General features: G+C 39.2%; 1 protein-coding gene across 2 annotated transcripts in view; it reads right to left on the bottom strand.

The window, feature by feature from the left end:
- slco4a1 (solute carrier organic anion transporter family, member 4A1) overlaps positions 1–19,726 on the bottom strand; it is a 46,363-nt gene that overhangs the window by 25,000 nt on the left and 1,637 nt on the right. The window contains exons 2-4 of one of the 2 annotated variants that reach the window (XM_053686380.1): positions 3,515–3,875; positions 3,231–3,436; positions 2,744–3,119 (exon numbers count right to left, since the gene is read on the bottom strand). In XM_053686380.1, the coding sequence (XP_053542355.1) occupies positions 2,744–3,119; positions 3,231–3,436; positions 3,515–3,665 (733 nt within the window). In that variant the 5' untranslated portion in view covers positions 3,666–3,875. Of the gene's footprint in view, positions 1–2,743; positions 3,120–3,230; positions 3,876–19,726 lie in introns of both variants that reach the window. The other variant, XM_017488179.3, reaches the window with a different exon arrangement.

Here is a 19,726-nt window from a genome sequence, read left to right as displayed (position 1 = left end):
CCTCCTTGGTTCAGAGGTGTGCTCACCACAGTTGTCAGCACAGAGCAGAGCTCAATGTTAGCGCAGGAAGTAAGTTCCCTTTTGGACAAAGGGGCCATAGAACCTGTACCCCGTTACCTAAGGGAAGGAGGTTTTTACAGCCATTATTTCCTGGTCCGCAAAAAAGATGGGAGTATGCGGCCAATTTTAGATCTGGGTCAACTGAATCGTACTCTTCGGACATACAGGTTCAAGATGCTGACGCTCAAACTTATCGTGCCACAGATTCAGTCCGAGGACTGGTTTGTGACGATAGATCTGAAAGATGCATATTTCCACATAGGAATATCGCCCAGTCACAGGAAGTTCCTGAAGTTTGCGTTTGGAGACAACACATACCAATTTCAGGTTCTTCTCTTTGGGCTAGCTTTATCACCTCGCACCTTCACAAAGTGCATGGATGCTGCTCCGGCTCCCTTGCGACTCCAGGGCATCCGTGTACTAAACTACCTGGGTGACTGGTTAATTCTAGCACGATCCAGGGAACAAGTGGTTCATAATCGAGATGTTGTTCTCGCCCACATCAGGAGCTTGGGGCTCAGGTTGAACCTCAAGAAAAGTATGCTTTCTCCAGTGCAGAGGACAAATTTTCTAGGGGTTATATGGGATTCTACTACGATGAGGGCGTTTCTATCTCCAACACGCGTAGGATCGAGCCTATCAACTTTGAGCAAGATAAAGCTAGGTCTGGGCATCCCCTCCAGTCTATATGAGAGACTGTTGGGCCTTATGGCAGCAGCAGCCAACGTCATACCATTAGGCCTATTGCACATGAGACCGTTTTAGTGGTGGCTGAAAAGTCGGGGGTTTCATCCGAGTATGAAACCTCAGAGTAATCAGTGTCACGCGGCGATGCTCTGAGTATTTGGAGGTGCCCGCAGTTTCTAGCCTTGGGTCACACTCTAGGGGCGTATCCTTACCGCAAGACGGTAATGACAGATGCGTTCCTCACGGGCTGGGGTGCAGTCTTAAATGGCTGTCCAGCTCACGGTCTTTGGAGCAGCCCTCATCTGGAGTGGCATATGAATCGCCTAGAGATGCGGGCCATATTCCTAGCACTGAAATTCTTTCTTCCTCAGTTGAGAGGTCACCATGTGCTAGTTGTGTCAGACAACACAGCGGTGGTCCCATATATCAACCACCAGGAATGGTTACATTCACACCCCCTGTTCAGGCAGGTGCAACTAATCCTTCTCTGGGCAGAGGGAAAGTTCTTGTCAGTGACTGCAATGTACATTCCGGGCAGCCAGAATGTAGGGGCAGACATCCTGTCGAGGCAGGGACTGAGGCCCGGGGGTTGGAGGCTCCATCCACATGTGGTGGAGTCCATTTGGCGGATGTTCGTACAAGCGGAAGAGGATGTGTTCACCTCCGAGGAGACAACACACTGCCCGCTGTGGTTCGACCTCACTACTCCCGCACCATTTGGGCTGGACGCCATGGTGCACACGTGGCCGAGGTCACGTCTATATTCTTTACCCCTGATCGCTCTGCTCCCACAAGTTCTAGCGAGAGTTCGTCAAGACTGTCTACGTCTGCTGCTACTAGCACCTTATTGGCCAGCTCGAATATGGTTCATCCGCAGGGATCTACTGTCTCAAGCCGGAGGACTGATTTATCACCCTCGGCCAGAACTATGGAAACTGTGGGTCTGGCCCCTGAGAGGCACCAGCTCATTCTGGTCTCAGAACTGAGGCTGTAGAGACCATGTTAAACGCTAGAGCCCCATGCACAAGGAAATTGTATGCGCTCAATTGGCGGTTTTTTGTCTTGTGGTGTGAGGAACATCAGCTAGACCCAGTGAACTGCGCAATAGCTACAGTCCTGGAGTTCTTACAAGAACGTTTCTCAGCAGGGTTGGCTCCTTCTACAAACAGGGTTTATGTGACCGCCGTTTCGGCCAGCCATGCCCCTGTTGATGGAGCCTCTGTGGGGCAACATCCTCTAACTTCGAGGTTCATGCGTGATGTCAGACGGCATGTGTTTATGTTGATGGGATTCCAATCATCCGTAAATTGCCAAGCACGTTCACGGCACAGCCAATCTACATTTAGTGACGCCAAAAAAACATCATAAAATGCAAAGCTCACAGGGAGACCAAATGGTGACTAAATGGCAAAAACATGCCTCCTACACACACAGTGCTCTAAATCATCCAAAAAACCCAGCTCATTGCAGAATAACACTTTCTTCTGTTACACGACTGCATTTCTTTTATCCTAACTGATTAGGTGGTCTTATTTGTCTTCATTTACAGATTTCTTTTGGACTGCTTTCTTTCAAGTAATTAATATAAAACCAAAGAGTTCCACAGAGTTTTCATTTTCATTACCTGTGTACAAGTAAAATAAATAATCAAATTACAATTGCCAACATAATCTGTATATAAAATTGCAGTAAACCATGTCTATCATACGAATTGAAGCATATCAATCAAGATTCATACTAGTGAGTCTCCTTATACATAAATTTGCATAAACTCAGGAACTCTGGTAGAATGCAAATGTTTTCCTGGATTTTCACGAATGACACATTTCAGTGTACACACACAGTGTACAATTTACAGATATATTATTTTATATCCAATTTGATGAACAAGGCCCACTGAATATCAGCTTATACTAGAACCACTCACTGCAATCACAATTATGAAAAAGAATTCAAGCAATGTAATGCTTTTTTCACAGTCTAGCTCTGCACTTACCTATGTAGACAGGTGCATAATTGGACTTCACATTCTCATCCAGGTAAGTAACGCCAAGTGTGTAGAGCGGTGTTGCACCAATACCATGCAGAAACTGACCCAGCATGAAGACGTAGCGATACAATGAGAGTCCACTTCCTTTGCTGTCCCCACACTCTTCCGTCTGATTGGCTGAGCACAACCCTGTATGCGCCAGTACTCTTGGCTGGTAAGCTGGCGTGGTGAAGTGCGGCAGTGCAAATACGAGTGAGCCGAGAGCCATTATGAAAACTCCCCAGCCCAGCCAGCGGGGCTTGTGCCCTGTGCCACCAAAATAGCTCACGAACGTCAGGCACACACAGGCAGCAATGTCATAAGAGCTAGCGATGAGTCCAGCCTGTAATAAAGTAATTACAAAAACAGTATACCATTTACTTCTTATCTGAGTCACTCAAAGTTAATTATCTTTAGCCATAATCTGTAATAACAAAAACAAAAAAACACAGACCTCATAGCTGCGCAGGTCAAAACGTCTCTCAATGGATGTGATGACGGTGTTGATGAAACCATTGATTATCATGCCCTGGAGGGATGAGGCCACACAAAGGAAGAAGAGCACCCAGCGGGCCGTGTTGAAGCTCTGGATGAAGCGGGGAGTCAGAGCTCCCCATCCACATAGGTTCTCGGTGTCTGAGGACAAAAAATTAACCCCCACTGTTGCCCCAGAGAGGTTAATAGTGTTCTTTGTCGTTTTGATGGGGGCATCTATGGATGGACAGTGGATGTGCTGACCTGTGACATCAATGGTGGAGACAGTAGATGTGCTGACCTGTGACTCCACTGGGCTTGGCAAGACCACACTGGGGCCCACAAGTCCATCCTCCAGGTCCAGGAGCTCTTGCCTGGAGCTGAAGGAACTGTCATTGTTGAGCAGGTGGGGCATGGCCCCTTCGAGAAAAAAACTAAAACTTTTCTTTGCGGCAAAGTCAATGAATATCAAGTCTAGCTTTCTGGTTCTTGATTTTTTTTATGTTGTCTTCTTCTGCCTGAGCTAAGACCTGCAGTTCAGATATTGGTGCTACACCAAACCATGAGGAGGGACAGAAGTGCTTTGGAGGTAGGAATACATCCTGAAAGATTCTGGCTTACAAATCTGGAAAAAAAAAACATGGATAAAAACATTCAAAAGATGTCTTGTGATTACCCAGGGAACACACAATAACAATACATCCACAAAAAATGATCCCAAAGAATGGATGCGATGCTCACATCAGCAATTAACATCTTTTTGAATGGAACATGCAGAATATTACAACACTGAAGCAAGGACCTGGGAATTTTCTAAGCTCTCTTAAATTAGAGTTCTCACATTCTTTTAAAACATACATGAATAGAGTTCTAGGTGAAATAAACAGCTATACAAATGAGAATGAGAAGAAGTAATGGAAAAAGGGAACATGTTAATAGAGACAAAGCCTTGAGCAACAAAAATGGAGAGGAACAGACCGTGACATTGAGACATATAAACATATAATGGTACATTGCACAAAGGTGGTTATGAGATAAATACCTGTTGAAATAGGAAGCTGTGAAAGAAATGTGTTGTGACAGAACTCTTGCAAATACAGGTCTATGTACAATCAGTATATCTGGAGGATAACGTTTAAATTCACTGTTTCCAGGATATCCTCCGGATCCATTCATCACCCTGACCAGGATAAAGTGGACGTAGAACATGACTGAATGATTAAATTTGACTGAATGGACTTGAGAAATTGTAAATTTCTCAATTTGAGAGAGAGGAATTGAGAGACACACAGTGGGATATTTCAGAAAATTGATTACAAGATCCATGTCTGATGAATAGGTCTGTGACGGTGGCAGCTTTTTACCACTACGGTGGCTAATGACCAAACGTAATAATATAATATGACCAAATGTAACATAACATAATATAATGTAATATATGTGTGTGTGTGTGTATATATATATATATATATATATATATATATATATATGTATATATATATATATATATATATAATTTTATAACCTTAAATTAAATAAATTACCAACTACCACCGCGGTGGTGCAGTTGTCATGTTCACCGTCATAGCCGAACTTATGAAATAGAAAGCTGTGAAACAAAAACTCAAGCTCTCAGTGTTACATGTTCTAGCACTGTGTCTGTGATGATTCCAAGCATGTGCTATCTGCCTGTTTCGATTACTGGTTTGTTTATTGCTTGCTTCACGCTTACTGATTTTAGCCTTGTCTAGTTTATGCCTGGTTTCCGATTGCCTGACCACTTGCTTTCCTCATGTTTCTGAGGCCCTTCTGTTTGTCTGCTATATTATTTAAAAAAAACAAAAAACACACACACACAGAAAACCTGTACTTCCATCTGTCTGTCTGCTTCATGACTGGACATATCGCCAAAACACAGATGCAGGAAATCTGCCAAGCCAACTCTGCCCAAGGCCATGTGGTCGGCGAACAGCAAATCTCCGCCAGCCTGCTACAAGAAGTGATGAATCCCAGTACCATCATGGCAGTGCCCACTATAACTGGCTTCTCATAACACCACCTGATGAGTATGACGATTCAAGCTTTAGTGCCATGCTTAACGTCTTCCCAAGACATTAAGTTTATGCAGCACATTTTTAAATACTTTGGTATACCAGAGAACTTTGTCTGTCCTCCCCTAGCTAGTAGACACATTGAGAGAGCCAACCAAGAAAGTAGCTGATTCCTTTATACTTTCTAGTTATGCAGTCTGGCTGAATTGCATGCTCACTGTGAGAAATCATGTTTAAACAACTACGATGACAGGCGATGGGGAAAGGAAAGTGGTTTGGATTTCTTAGGCCTGATCGAGCGAATCAAGACCAGAATGCAATATATGCCACTGTTCAGTGCCGAAGTCTGGAAACACTATTAATTTTTATACAGAGCACAGGTGAAAAATACAGTAACACCAGTCACCGTTGTCACGACCATGTCCACCCAAAGATAGGGATTTATTATCTTTATCCTTCACCCTCAATTTCATCACAAGACCTCCATGCACACTCCTATCCCTGCTCATAGTTACCAATGACAGTTACCTGTTTTCATGACCAGGGTGGATACTACTAACAAACTACATGTACTCTCATTGCGGTACATGGTTCACTGTAACTCTGCTTTTTTGAGTATAATTAACAAAATATTCAATGTCATTTTTTTCAATCACTATTACAGAGGAAAAAGAAACAAACAAATAAAAATAATAATAAGTAAAAAAAATACATTTAACTCTCTGAAGACTGTAAGCCAATTAAAACACAGTATGTACAGTTGAAATAAAGCACTTTCCTGCCAAAAGTCTACACTTCAAGCCCCAAATGCTTAGTCAGCAGCGGTTTGAGATAGTGGAGACAGATGAGCATCCATGGTCCAATTTATCTTCAGTTTTAAATGCTTCAAAGGAAATGGCATGATAATGATCTTCCAATTATGAGCCAAAACCAGTGGAGATATCTCCATTTCACAGCTCAATATCCAACCTGTGGAAACATGTACAAGTAAGCCATTAGCTAGCTGAGTGAGCTAGACTAGCTAGCCAGATCTTTTAATGTTGTACAGTACAGTCTATTAAATTTAAGGTGCCACTTCAATGTTTGGTAGCAATTGACTGGTGTGTTAAATATATCTAAGAGCTCCTACAGACTATAGTCCTATATTTTATATCTTTGCAAGAAAGCTAACTATGTTGCTAGAAAAATGTACAAATTAGCATGAGCTAGCAAGCTATCTAACAAACCTAGCAAGCCACTGAAACCCCAACAGCATTTGGATTAGTTAGCTAGTCAGCTAATTTTACTTTTCTTTACATACTGTTTATAATCAAGGTGGTGTTCACTTCAGCATAGCTCACTTGGATAGTTAACATAATTGTTCAAAATGTATTCCCCAGAAATGGAACCTTTTCTGATTAGCTATGTCAACTGTAGACATGTAAGAAAAAACAAACAAACAAAAAACTAAACAAAAAAAACCCCCTAATTTGTAAAGCAGAGAAGTAGTTTTTCAATTTATTTACTCTTACTTGACTAATTTTCTAGATCACTTTTTTTTATTTACTGTAGTAGTAGAATCAGTTTCTAATAAAAATAAAATGGCCCCTTGGGCACATCTTTTGCCACAAGAGTATTTTTTAATGCAAAACACACTCAGACGTGAAATTAAGCTAAACCCACCAATATTGCAGTCAATTATGTTTAATGGAGGAAGCTAAAAATACTGATCATAATTATGTAATTTATCATAAAAATGTAATTTAGTTGGACAGAGAAGGAATACTGTCGGCTGAAGTTAATATGACATTTTGAGTACAGGAGGATCTCTTTTGAAATCTCTTTTCAGAATACACAAAATATATTCTGAGCACACTGTAAACTGGGTGGTGGTGATGCAGAGGCTAGCATTATTGCCTCACAGCTCCAGGGTCTCTGGTTTGATCACATCCCATCCAGGGTGTGTTCCCACCTCATGCCCTGTGTTACTGGGATAGGCGTTGTCTCCATTGTGAACCTGACCATTAAGGCAATGCATACTGGATAAAAACAAACATTAGTAAATAATAATTGTCATCTAGTGTACTTTTCTTGGAGTATAGACAGAAATGTTAGTATGTCAAAAGTAAACAGTAGGTCTATGTCACAGTGAACTTCTCTGTAAGTATATATAGACATGTTGGTGCTGTATATAAAAAGAAACACAGTGTGATTTTCTCCATAGGTATTCTTGTAGTAAATATGGATAAACATATTTTTATATTTTTAAACAGTGTTTATCTAAAGCCCAAAGCACATTAGAATGGGCTTTTTTTGTTAAGTCGTAATTCGGGTTTCAGAATATTAATTAGGTGGCGTGACCATCACGTCAGAAGTGGCACTTTGAATTGCTGCACTGTGACTGGACACTTGTTGCTCAGGAACTATGGGTCACAAAAACAATAAATAAATTTTGTGGAGTTTTTAGTTTTCAGCCCCCTGTATCATTTGTTTTCTGTTCCACAAGCCATTCTTTTCTGGATTCAAAGCACAAACAGAGGGAAGCTTATCAGTGAGCGGTGTCTATGTATTTGAGAATAGTCTCAGTATTTGCTTTGGAGTCCTGGCTGTGTTAGCCTCTTTGAAGCATAGCTGGGTGCTAACAGGCCAAGGGCATAAACAACAGACAGGAGGAAGCCAAGCAGGCCATACGCTTTCATTGACAGCATCTAGGAAGGAAGTTCAGCAATAACAGCAGCTTTTTATATCAGCTTGTAGAGAGGGTGCTGTGAATTGCTTTGAGAATCAGTTACAGTACCTTTTTTTGTTGTCAGAGTTAATATATATAGTAGGACTATACGCAGTGCAAACAGGGCTACAAATATGAAAGACAAGACCATTTGCAAAATTACTGTTAAAGTAAAATGACAAGTGTGACATTATACAATAATTACACATGACAGTGCAGGTCACAACACACATTAACTTGTATTTCACTCCATCAGACAGGCTCTTATTTGCTAAATGTTTTCAGATGAAGAGTCACAAATATTCATTACGGCTATTGTATTCTTTTTAATCCAAGAAATCTAAATGGAATCTGAACCAGCAATAAATGAATAGTTATTTGTATGTCTGATTCTATAAATAAAATGTAATTTAACTTAATGAAAGTTAATGTTATGACTGATTGATGTATATATACAGTGGTTTTTAAAAGTTTGTGAACCCTTTAGAATTTTCTGTCATAAAAGTACAGAGAGAACCCACAGAGAGAACCCAATTAAACAAATGAGACAAAAATATTATATTTGCTAATTTATTTATTAAGGAAAATGATCCAATATTACATATCTGTGAGTGCCAAAAGTATGTGAACCTTTGCTTTCAGTATCTGGTGATACGCCCTTGTGTAGCAATAATTGCAACTAAACAATTTTGGGTAACTTTTGATCGATTGCACATCAGCTTGGAAAAATTTTAGCCCATTCCTTAGTACTTATAGATCACATCACTTAGAGATCCACTAAATGACCACTTTAGAAAGAACACCTGTTCTACACCTCCTTATTCATTACATTTTTCAAGCAAAGCTCAAGCAACTTGTGCTGGCCGAATAGTGCATACGTCTCGTTACTTCTGAGGTCTAAATAGCGATTTTGGTACGAACTCCTTGCTACATGCTCTTAACTCAACTATGAATGCAGTTATAAGGACCCAAAATTGTGACATTTTGAGAAAATCAGTCTAATTAAAGCTATCAATGCAATGGAACTTCTGAACAAATGGACTGATGAACAGAAGCACTACTTCCTTCAACTTTTTTATTTGTGTGTGGCTCGACTGCTCAAATTTTAAAAGCATTTTAAACTGTAGGTCACTGGAAGCTCATGTTAAATTCACAACTGAACATTTTACAGGGCTTACCTATTCCATTACACACAGGCATACTGTCACTAGAATGAAATCGTGACAGGTCATTCCAGTGAAGGTAAGTTTTATGTAATGCATATTTGGCCTTCACTTAAATCAACATTCACAAAACTACCTGGAGACTGAGTATTAATCTCAGTTATATAGCATAATAAGACATTAAAGGTCACTCAGACTAGCACTCTGTTCAGACAGGAGACAGGAGGTCTAACAAGCTTGCTAATGTAATTTATTCAGTTAATGTAACAACTGGATGTTTTAAGTAGATTTCCAACAGGAGAACACTATTATTTAATACACTGCAGAAGATAATGTTTTGGATCTTATTTCTGAAACACCATCTATTCAGTGTCTCTGTATCACCACAAAGACCTTATTACTCTCCTCTTTTTCCTCCATAACAGTAAAGTTATATAGTGCTGTGAAAAACTATTTGCCCCAACTGGATTTCTTCTGTTTTTTCTGGATCTCACACTAAATAGTTTTAGATCTTCAAATGAAATACAACATAAAACAAAGGCAACCTAGTAAACATAATAGGTTTTTTTTATATATATATTGAAGCAAAATAAGCTATCCAACACTTATCACCAATGTGAAAAACTAAATGGTCCCCTTAAACTTAAAATCTGGTTGTGCCACCTTTAGCAGCAATAACTGCAACCAAATGCTTCCAATAACTGGTGATCAGTCTTTCACTTACTTCTATGCTTTGGATCATTGTCTTGCTGCATAATCTAGTTGCGCTTGACATACAATTTATGGATTGAAGACCGGACATTCTTCTTTAGGATTTTCTGGTAGAGAGCAGAATTCATGTTTTCCTCAATTATTACAAGTTGCACAGGCCCTGAAGCACCAAAACATCCCCACATCATCACACCGACTACGTTTACATGGACAGCAATAATCTAATTATTGACCTTATTCTGAATAAGACAATATTGTGATTAAGGTGTTTACATGAGTTGCTTTTAGAATATTCCTTTCATGTTCCCATTTTACAGACCATTTTAGAGATCGATTAACGGCACACGTCATTACGTCACCACACCACGCTGTCCTCCAGAATTTCATGTATCAACATACAGTTCATCTTAGTTATGATACCGTATACAGTTTGGGGGGTTTCATTTTTAATTTTACAAAAACTTCAAGTGCAGTCAATTATTTGTCATGCTATACGTGCAAATAGGCGACTGAAACGTACTTACCTATTATATAGTACCTGAAATACGTGTATATCGCCTACTATATGGTAGGTATGTACGGGGTTTCGGACGCAGCCGTGCTCTCTTGTTTGCCATCAAACGGTTGAGCACTGCCATGTGTGTACGTGTCCTGTCGCAAAATGCGGTGAAAACTCCCAAACGATGTTAATAGTGTGATTAAGGTGTGTACATGTCTGTAATGCACGTCAATAATGCGACTAAAATAGGAATACTCCACGTGTTAATTTGATTTGTGTTTGATTTGACTAGGAAGATCTAACTTTATAAAGCGGAGTTTGTGTAGCACGGAAGCATGACAGTGATGCGGTCGCAGGTTGCTTAAAAGATTTAGTTTAATTTAAGTTTATTGTCATTATATGCTGTATCAGTCTAACTTCTGTTGTTTATTATAGTGGAAATTATGTGTTAGTAACGAGGCCATGTTGCTAATAACGTGCAGTGTAGACACGCTGATATAGAGTGTAGCGCGAGTAAGATCTGTAATGTCTAATTAAAACACTATGATCACAAATAAACACAAGTAAAATAATATTCCTAAAGACAGTGAGTAACAGAAACCACAAGGTGCAGTGAAAGTGAGTTTTTATTATTAATTTAGGACCGTAGTTTAATTCAGTGCTTTTTGTGCATCCATAAAAAGTAATTTTATTATATTACATAATTTATATTTATAATAATTATAAACTTATATATATATATATATATATATATTAATCTATCTATCCATCTATCTATATAATAATAATAATAATAATAATAATAATAATAATAATAATAATAATAATAAATAATATATATTCTGGCACTGAAAGTTGCCCCCCCCCCCCCCCCCCGCACCCCCAATCCGACTAATCGACCAAGCGAAAAAGTAATCGGCCAACTAATCGATCCTGAACATAATCGTTAGTTGCAGCCCTACTTATGTGTGTCCCAGACCACCTCCGAATGTGGTTTGAGTGATCAGATCACATTTAAGTTTATTGTTTTATACTATTAGCAATCTCTCATACTCTCTCTCTCTCTCTCTCTCTCTCTCTCACACACACACACACACACACACACACAGGACATATAGTATGAGTCCAGGCCTAAGTAATATTAAGACAACTTTTTAATTATAACTGAGCCTTGCATGCCAATAAACACCATTATGACACACTAACCGAGGCCAATGTTAATTATATTATTCTCCATGATGTTTGACATCCATAGTCGACACTGCAACCTCTTAAAATATCATGACTGTTACAAACCATGATAAAAAGGTTAGGCCTAACAAGACCTGGCATTAACCCAGTGCAATTGTGCGCACAGACACACACACACACACACGCACACAAAACCCAGTACCCTACTTCTCCAGGGATCATTTTGTGCCCCTCAGCCATTTGCTAGTGAATTTAACTGGAATGAATGACCCATAAACACAGACAAATCAGCTACTCAGCTACTCTGTTACTCACATCTAAGCCTAGAAGAAAAAAAAACTGTTTGTGCCCTATGGATGAGAACATTTTCATACTGGAAGATCCCACTACCGCGAGGATATAAATGTTTCATCCTAGGATAAAGGTGATCGGCATTGCTTAATTTGTTAAACATGAGGCACTGGTACAACAAGAGAGATGTTATCCGTCAAATACACAGGGAGGGAAAAGGACCACTGCCACAGAAGTGCTCCAAACACTTCAATTAATATAGTAGTGTTGAATGCTACCACATAGGCCTAACATTAGTATGATGACCTCAATATACATGTGACAGCAAAGTCAGCTGCCAATTTTTCCACCATATCCATGATGCATGAGCACATGTGATGCATACCGTGAGTATGCTATATCTAATTTACCAACTGGTCATCAGGGAAATAAGCCAATTGTATTTTTTGAAAGGGAGGTGACAAGAATGATCATCAATAAATATAATTTTTATTATTATTACTTATTACTTTTAATGTTTTCATTAAAAAGAAAACAAAAGCTGATTTACAGACCCAAGTTATGGAACACAGGCACTCCAAATCTGAGAGGTGCCAGATCCTGTTTTGGATCCAGTCTTTAAGGGATCAAGTGGACCCAAACCATGCCCACAGCATAAAAGAGCCACTGGTTTATCTACTTCAATTTACACATTCAGGCCTGATACAAAAGGATACCACAAAATACGTCTATAAATGCATTCTAGAAATAAAATGTGATTTATTTCAGGATGATTAACATCTAACGTGAGGCAGCCAGAAATTTTCTGATGTTGTTTCATGGATTTGCATTGCCCAATCCTTCACACACACCCCCCCCAACCTCCCAGACACAGGGAAGCAGAGTTATTTCAACCAGCAGGGAATAATTGGAATACATATAACAAAAAACAGCTAGAGAAAGAGGAAGAGAGAAAGAGGAAGAGAGAGAGAGAGAGAGAGAGAGAGAGAGAGAGAGAGAGAGAGAGAGAGAGAGAGAGAGAGAGTGTGAGTTAGGGGGATGTCACCACTGCCTTCTTCCTCTTTCAGCATGAAGACACTGTGGATATAAAATTGCATGTTTTTGTGATGAAAAATTAAACCAAGATAAACCTTTAATGTTCTATAGCAACCAACAATATTCAACTGAAAAACATATGAAACATTTTACAGAAAAAAGGAAAAAAAAATCATGTGTGCACACCCCTTAACTAATACCAGTACATTCTTAAAGTACCTTCTGCTTGTAATTCAACACTCAGCAATTTTATTTCACTTTTCCTTGCAAAAATACTCTAAATCTATCAAGTTTCAAGGGATCTCTTGCGCACAGCCCTCTTTGTCATTTCATAGGTTTTCAATAGGATTTAGATCTGGGCTCTGACTTTGCCATTCCAAAATGTTGATCTTCTTCAAGAGGAGGTGGATAGGAGGAGGATAATAGGAGGAACCATCACTCACTGCACATTGGAAGCCACACTCAAAGTCAGGGCCGTGCATTCTGAACAAATCTCATCATCTGCTAAGTTTCCCATAGTCCTAGGCCTCCCATGGCTTCAAATATAACTCTCACATTTCCTGAACCCAAGGTGAAGTCCTTCAGTGGTCACCCTTCCATCATGATTTGTGCCTCCAACAACCTTGTCAAACAGTGGCCACCACCAACATAGAAATCTCAAAGCCCATTGATGAGTTCAAGTTGATGCCAAGTTAAAGTAGGTGTACAGGAAAACCAAAGTCTCTGGTTTACCTCCACCTCACCCAAACAATTTCACCTTCCTGCGTATGGAGGATTAAATCACTGAGGCACTTAAACTGGGTTATATCGGTCCATCCACCTCTCCTGCTTGTGCTAGATTTTTTTATACAGACTTAGATCCATGTATTGATTACCAAAAATTGAACCAAATGACTTTAAAATATAGTTATCCCTGCCTCTTGTCCCAACAGCTCTCCAACAACTCAGAGGAACATATTTTCACTAAGCTCCACCTCACGTGTTTATGACCTCTTTCGCATTTTTGAATGGGACAAGTGGAAAACACTTTTTAGCACCACCTCTGGTCATTTTAAATACTGCATCATGCTATATGGGCTCTCTAAGACACCCTCCGTCTTTCAGGTGTTGATAAACGATGTCTTGTGCAATATGCTGGAAAAATGTGTCATTGCATATAGTGACGGTATTCTGATCTACTCCCCCACTCTTGAAAGTCATGTAAGCATGTGCTGGCCAAACTACTAGAAAGCAAATTCTGTCACAGGAGAAAATTTCCATTTGCCTCTAGGGTTGTCAAAAGTACCGGTACTTTGGTACCAAGTCAGTACAAAAAAGAAAAAAAAGTTGATGGTACCAGATTGTCATAAGTACCGGTAGTAGCGAGTACTGGGTCAACCCGGTACTGATGCGCTTTCTGACAGATAGTCAGTCAGGTACTTTTCATGGGTGAACTGTGCAACAAGAAGACATTGGAGCCACCGCAACAGCAGCTCCGCTGATTGCCATGGCTGCATCTGAAAGCGCATACTTATCTACTATATATGAGTCGAAATACATGTACATGCAAAATGCATGTGGTTTCAGGCACAGCCATGGCAACCACCAGAGCTGCTGGTGCGGTGGCTCCAAATCCACAAAAGCTTGTGGACTAGAAAGGTGCAAAGAGCCATGTCTGGAAATACTTTGAATTTGAGGCAGATCACAAATGGAACATCATCAGTAACCAAAAACCGATTTGCAAACGGTGTAATTTAAGTTTTGTGTTGAAAGGAGGAAACGCATCTAACCTATTAAAGCACCTTAAAGACAGATTTATGTCAATTTTTGGTTTTGTTACTTATTATTTAAAATGATCATTGTTAATTTGCTTTTGTTGTGTAGGAGCTCGCTGACGGTCGTTTTCCACTTTCGGTGGTGTTACAGCTAAGTGTGTAAAAGTCGTGCCCCGAAAATTTATGTGTGGATAGATTAACTTTGCTTTCAGGAAGAGTGGCTGGCTTAACTGCAGTATTTATTCAAGTAGTTCAAGCAGGTGAGTTTCAAATTATGGTAGCGGTTGCATTATGAATGTTGTAGCGTAGTTTAATTTGAGTGTATTATAAAACATCCTCGTTTTTTGCTTATTTAATGGTTAGAATATGTGCATTTAACGCTAATATGGTCAATAGTCCTTATTAACCATTTAATGCATTAACTTTTATTGGGATAAAATAAATGGGAGGGCATGATGGGGTTTACTAATTTTACACACCAGAGGCTTTTTGCTGACCTATATATCAGAAATTCATGTGTTAGAAAATAATAGATGTGTGGCTAGTACTGTTTATGTCTTTAATATCAGTCAGTCAGGAAAATATTTCTACTCTTGGCTGGATAACTCTAGTAGCTTTAATAATGAAATACTTGAAGTATACAGAATGGCATTTAAAAAAATAAATTTTATACTGATATTTAACTTTATTATTAAAATAGTGTGTTGTTTAATTAGCATGTTTTTGTGTTTTGCTTTGGTACTGAAATTGGTACAGAGTACCGTGGAATTTTACTGGTATTGGTACCAACTAGGGGCGCATGGTGGCTTAGTGCATGTTCGCCTCACACCTCCAGGGTCGGGGGTTCGATTCCCACCCCACCGTGGCCCTGTGTGTGCAGAGTTTGCATGTTCTCCCCATGCTGTGGGGGTTTCCTCCAGGTACACCTGTTTCCTTCCCCATTCCAAAGACATGCATGGTAGGCTCATTGGCATGTCTGAATGGGTGTGTGAATGTGTATGTGAGTGTGCCCCGGCAGGTGAGTGTGCCCCGGCAGGGTGTACCCCGCCTTGTGCCCAATGCTCCCTGGGATAGGCTCCAGGTTTCCCCGTGACCCTGAAGGAAGGATAAGCGGTATAGAAGATGGATGGATGGTACCAACTACTGAAATGTTGATCCCGTGACAACCGTATTTGCCTCATATGAAATTTATAATACATAAAAAGGAATTGTGAATGACATAAGAGACTGGCCTTTCCCCAAAACAATCATTGAATTTCAATTGATTTTGTACACACTTTTATACAATGTTCACTGGGTTCACCAGCCCATTCAAAATTTTCAGATGCATTAACAGTGTCATGTATCAACTGGACTCGACGTAGAAATGTCTCATTGAATGGGAGGGGTATGGCCCAGAAGAATCCACACTAGACATCCTGATCATCCAGGCCCATGTCCCATGACCCATGTCCCAGAGTGAGAACAAAAAATATTAACTTCAAGAGAGGGGGGTTCTGTCACATCACAGTCGGAATTTCAGAATTGGAATTTGGTCACAAATTCCAATTCCCAGAATGCACTGCTGTAACACTGAATGGCTGAATCAGTATCCATTTCCCATCAGCACCAAGAGCTACAAACCAGGCCATATCCTATCCAACATGTTTATGTGGGCCCCACATGGGTTACACTTGGGCTACAGGGGTACCGAGTGGGCATGGACCCAAAATGGGCATCTTATCTGGGGCCCACTTGGGTCAACTAAGTTGGTCCCACAAGGGCGAACCCAGGTGGGCTCCTTGTGTGGCTCCTAGGTCACTAATGGAAAATGAGTGCACGGGCTCAAAATGGTCAACACAAATAGGACCCATTTTGGTTTACCAAATGGGTTAGACAAGTGCAAACACAATAAATCCATTATAGGCTGATTACATGGGTCTGAGATAGTACACAAATAGGCACAGTTGAAAAAAATATATTTGTTTTATTGTTTTTATTGTTGTTGTTGCTTTGACACTTGAACTAATGTTCAAATGTTATAGCTGGTAAGTTAAGCTACTTTAGTCTAATCAAAGTCTAAAAATGCCAACACTTATGCAATTTTACCAGATTTTACGCTCTTTAAAAGGATCAAGAGAGTGCAAACATGGAGAAAAAAAAACAGTTTTGAAAAAAAAGACTATTGTGAGATCTTGTGAAACTTTTTTCCAGGATGTGGCGAGATAACATCGTAATGCACGTAAGCATCGTAATCTCCCACCCCCCGACTTTTCCATTTATGCCACTGCCATTGTGCTGTTAATTTTCCAGAGGTGACTTTGTCAGTGTACCCAAGGTAAGAACATACATCATTATATCAAAACTGAAAAATGAAATGTATTAGAAATACATTGTTTTCACAACATAATGTTAACCAAAACATTAGTTTGGCTTGTCATGTTAGAATTACAGCTAACTAACATCACTGGGTAGCTAACTCCTTCAGAGTTTGCGCCTCTTTTATACTGTTAGAAGATGGTATATTATTTTTCCTGAATTTCTGCTGCCCCATAACCAAAACGATAAGAATTGAGAATAAAACTAGCAATTCAAATCTGTCCGAATGTGTTTAATAGCAATTAATTAAACAACTGTTTAACAAGCAGAACATAAACTTAAATACAACATCTGTGACTTCCAGCAGTCAACTCTCTCATCCACAGCCAGTATATTTTACACATGAGGATTTATTGATAGATTGTCGTGACATCTGCATCTGTACAGTTCTTTGCCATAAATGTATCTGATTTAACTTTGAAAAGAGGAATAAAAAAGTGGCAAAATGTTTAATTAATTTATTTTCTCTTTTTAAAGGGGACAGAGGAGTGAGGAGCTGCACTGCATTTTTTTGTTTGTTTATTTTGTTTTGTATTGGAATACTTCATTTTAGAGTTTTCAGATATGCAGATATGAACAGTACAAGTTAAAATCTGGCTTCACTGCATTTTTCAGATTTTGGAAAACTTTGAGTTTTTATATTTATATTTACAAGTTATTATAGTTATGTACAAATTATTCCCATTAAAGCCTTGCTTAATGAAGTAAAGCATGAACTAATGGGTCTCTCTTCATTGAAGCAATACATTTACTGTACTTTAGTGCGTTAAATGTAACATTTGTATTTAGGGGTTTACTGTAAAATGTGGTAACACAAGCAGACATACAGTATATATATATATATATATATATATATATATATATATATATATATATATATATATATATATATATATATATACACATTATATATATAAATAAACAACACACCTGTTGTGGCCCATAAGTGCACTAGATAAAAGGCCGACTCCTGTAGGGTCCAAATGGGAGACACCTGGGTTATATGGAGCCCATCAAGGGCCCATCACCAACCTATCTGGGCTAACCCATGTGGGGCCTCCATGGAAACTGAGGACAAAATTGGCTGGGCCCCAGTTGGATAGCCCAGGTGGGCCCCAACTATCAGCCCAGGTGCAAAACCTTTGGGCCCCACACGGGTGTGTTGGCTGGGATGTTTCATAGCTGCTTTGAGACAATGTCCATTGTCAAAAGCACTATACAAATAAAATTGAATTGAACTGAATTACTGGAATTCTGATTACACTCACCTGTTGCCCTTCACACACACACTTACATACACACAAACACACACACATACATAGACATTGCGAAGTCTCCTGGTATTACAAGTTATGATTCCAAGTCATTTGCATTCTGTATTGTTGTTCTAGTTATGTTGGCTTGACAAAGCCAATACTGTTCTAATATAAATACTATTCTATAATATAAAATACTGTTCTGCTTTATTTCTGACTTTGTTTTGTTTGATATTTGAATTTGCCTATTGGTTGTTCACTGAATGCTTGATTTCATGCCTGTCTGATCTTGATTTTTGGATTGTGTTTTTGACTGTTTGGACCTAATTTTTTTTAAATAAAGACAACCTGCAATTTCACCTCTCTCTGCCACCCAACTTGACAGGAATGAATCAAGTTGAAACTAAATGTCATCCTTAACCACAGACAATGGACCCAACATTGTAGTTGCTGTTAGGCATTTATGGTGACTAGGGCTGGGCGATAATAACATGATAAATTATGTCATAATACACATTTTCAGAGATAGCATGGATATAAAGATATCGTTTTATATCCTTTACTTTTTTCTTTTTTACATTTTTTTTAGTAATTACGATCTCTTCCAGTGTTAACAGAAACTGAAATACATGTTCATGTTATTATATCATCTGATTACAATGTACGAGTAACAGGGGGAAAAGACACAGCATGCCGTCAATTGCAGACATGGTAAAGTCTATTGAAGTAGCCTGCTACATGGATACACATCATGCAGAAATGTTGACACCAGTTGAGCAACATCACTCAATGCAGCTTCTTAAAATGACAGTTCCTTGCGAGAACTGGGTTTGGTGATGTTAACAAAACCGTGGTGTAACTTCTAGCTATAAGAGCACTTTTTTTGGGTGGGCCAGATGTCCAAATTATTTGCTCATTCAGCCACATTAAGAAGTCATCCCAAAGTCATCCCAAAGTCGGCGGGGTTAAAAGTTTACAATACTAATTAATATTAATAATAGTAGTAGCAGTAGTCTATTAAGTGGTATTAGGCATGATTATTCATCAAAATACAGAAAATCCTGCACAACAAACCTACTTCTTTATAATGAACATAGAAGGTATATAGTGTCCAAATAAATCCTGCTGGAAACGAATATATGCTGTAAGATATTTTTGTGTACACATTTAGACAAATCCTTCTGAGAGCTTAGCGCACCTCTAGGCATAAGGCTTAGGGGAACAGATGTCCACTGGGCTTCTTACAACTTAATCACATTTTGTGTCAGTAGCCAGCCTCAACATAATACAGAACTTTTTTTTTAATACCCTCAAAGCTACTGGGTACACTGACGAAAGTCATACACATGCCCATCTGTGATATGAATGGTAAGCAAATTGACATCTTATAATGTGTTGTTTGTGTGCTAATCATTGTAAGCGTGTTTTTTTATGTTTCTAAACGTGCTATATAAATGCAA

This window comes from Ictalurus punctatus, chromosome 15 (genome assembly GCF_001660625.3).
Source record: "Ictalurus punctatus breed USDA103 chromosome 15, Coco_2.0, whole genome shotgun sequence".
In the NCBI taxonomy this organism is placed as follows: domain Eukaryota; kingdom Metazoa; phylum Chordata; class Actinopteri; order Siluriformes; family Ictaluridae; genus Ictalurus; species Ictalurus punctatus.
This window is presented reverse-complemented; position numbering and strand designations above follow the sequence as displayed.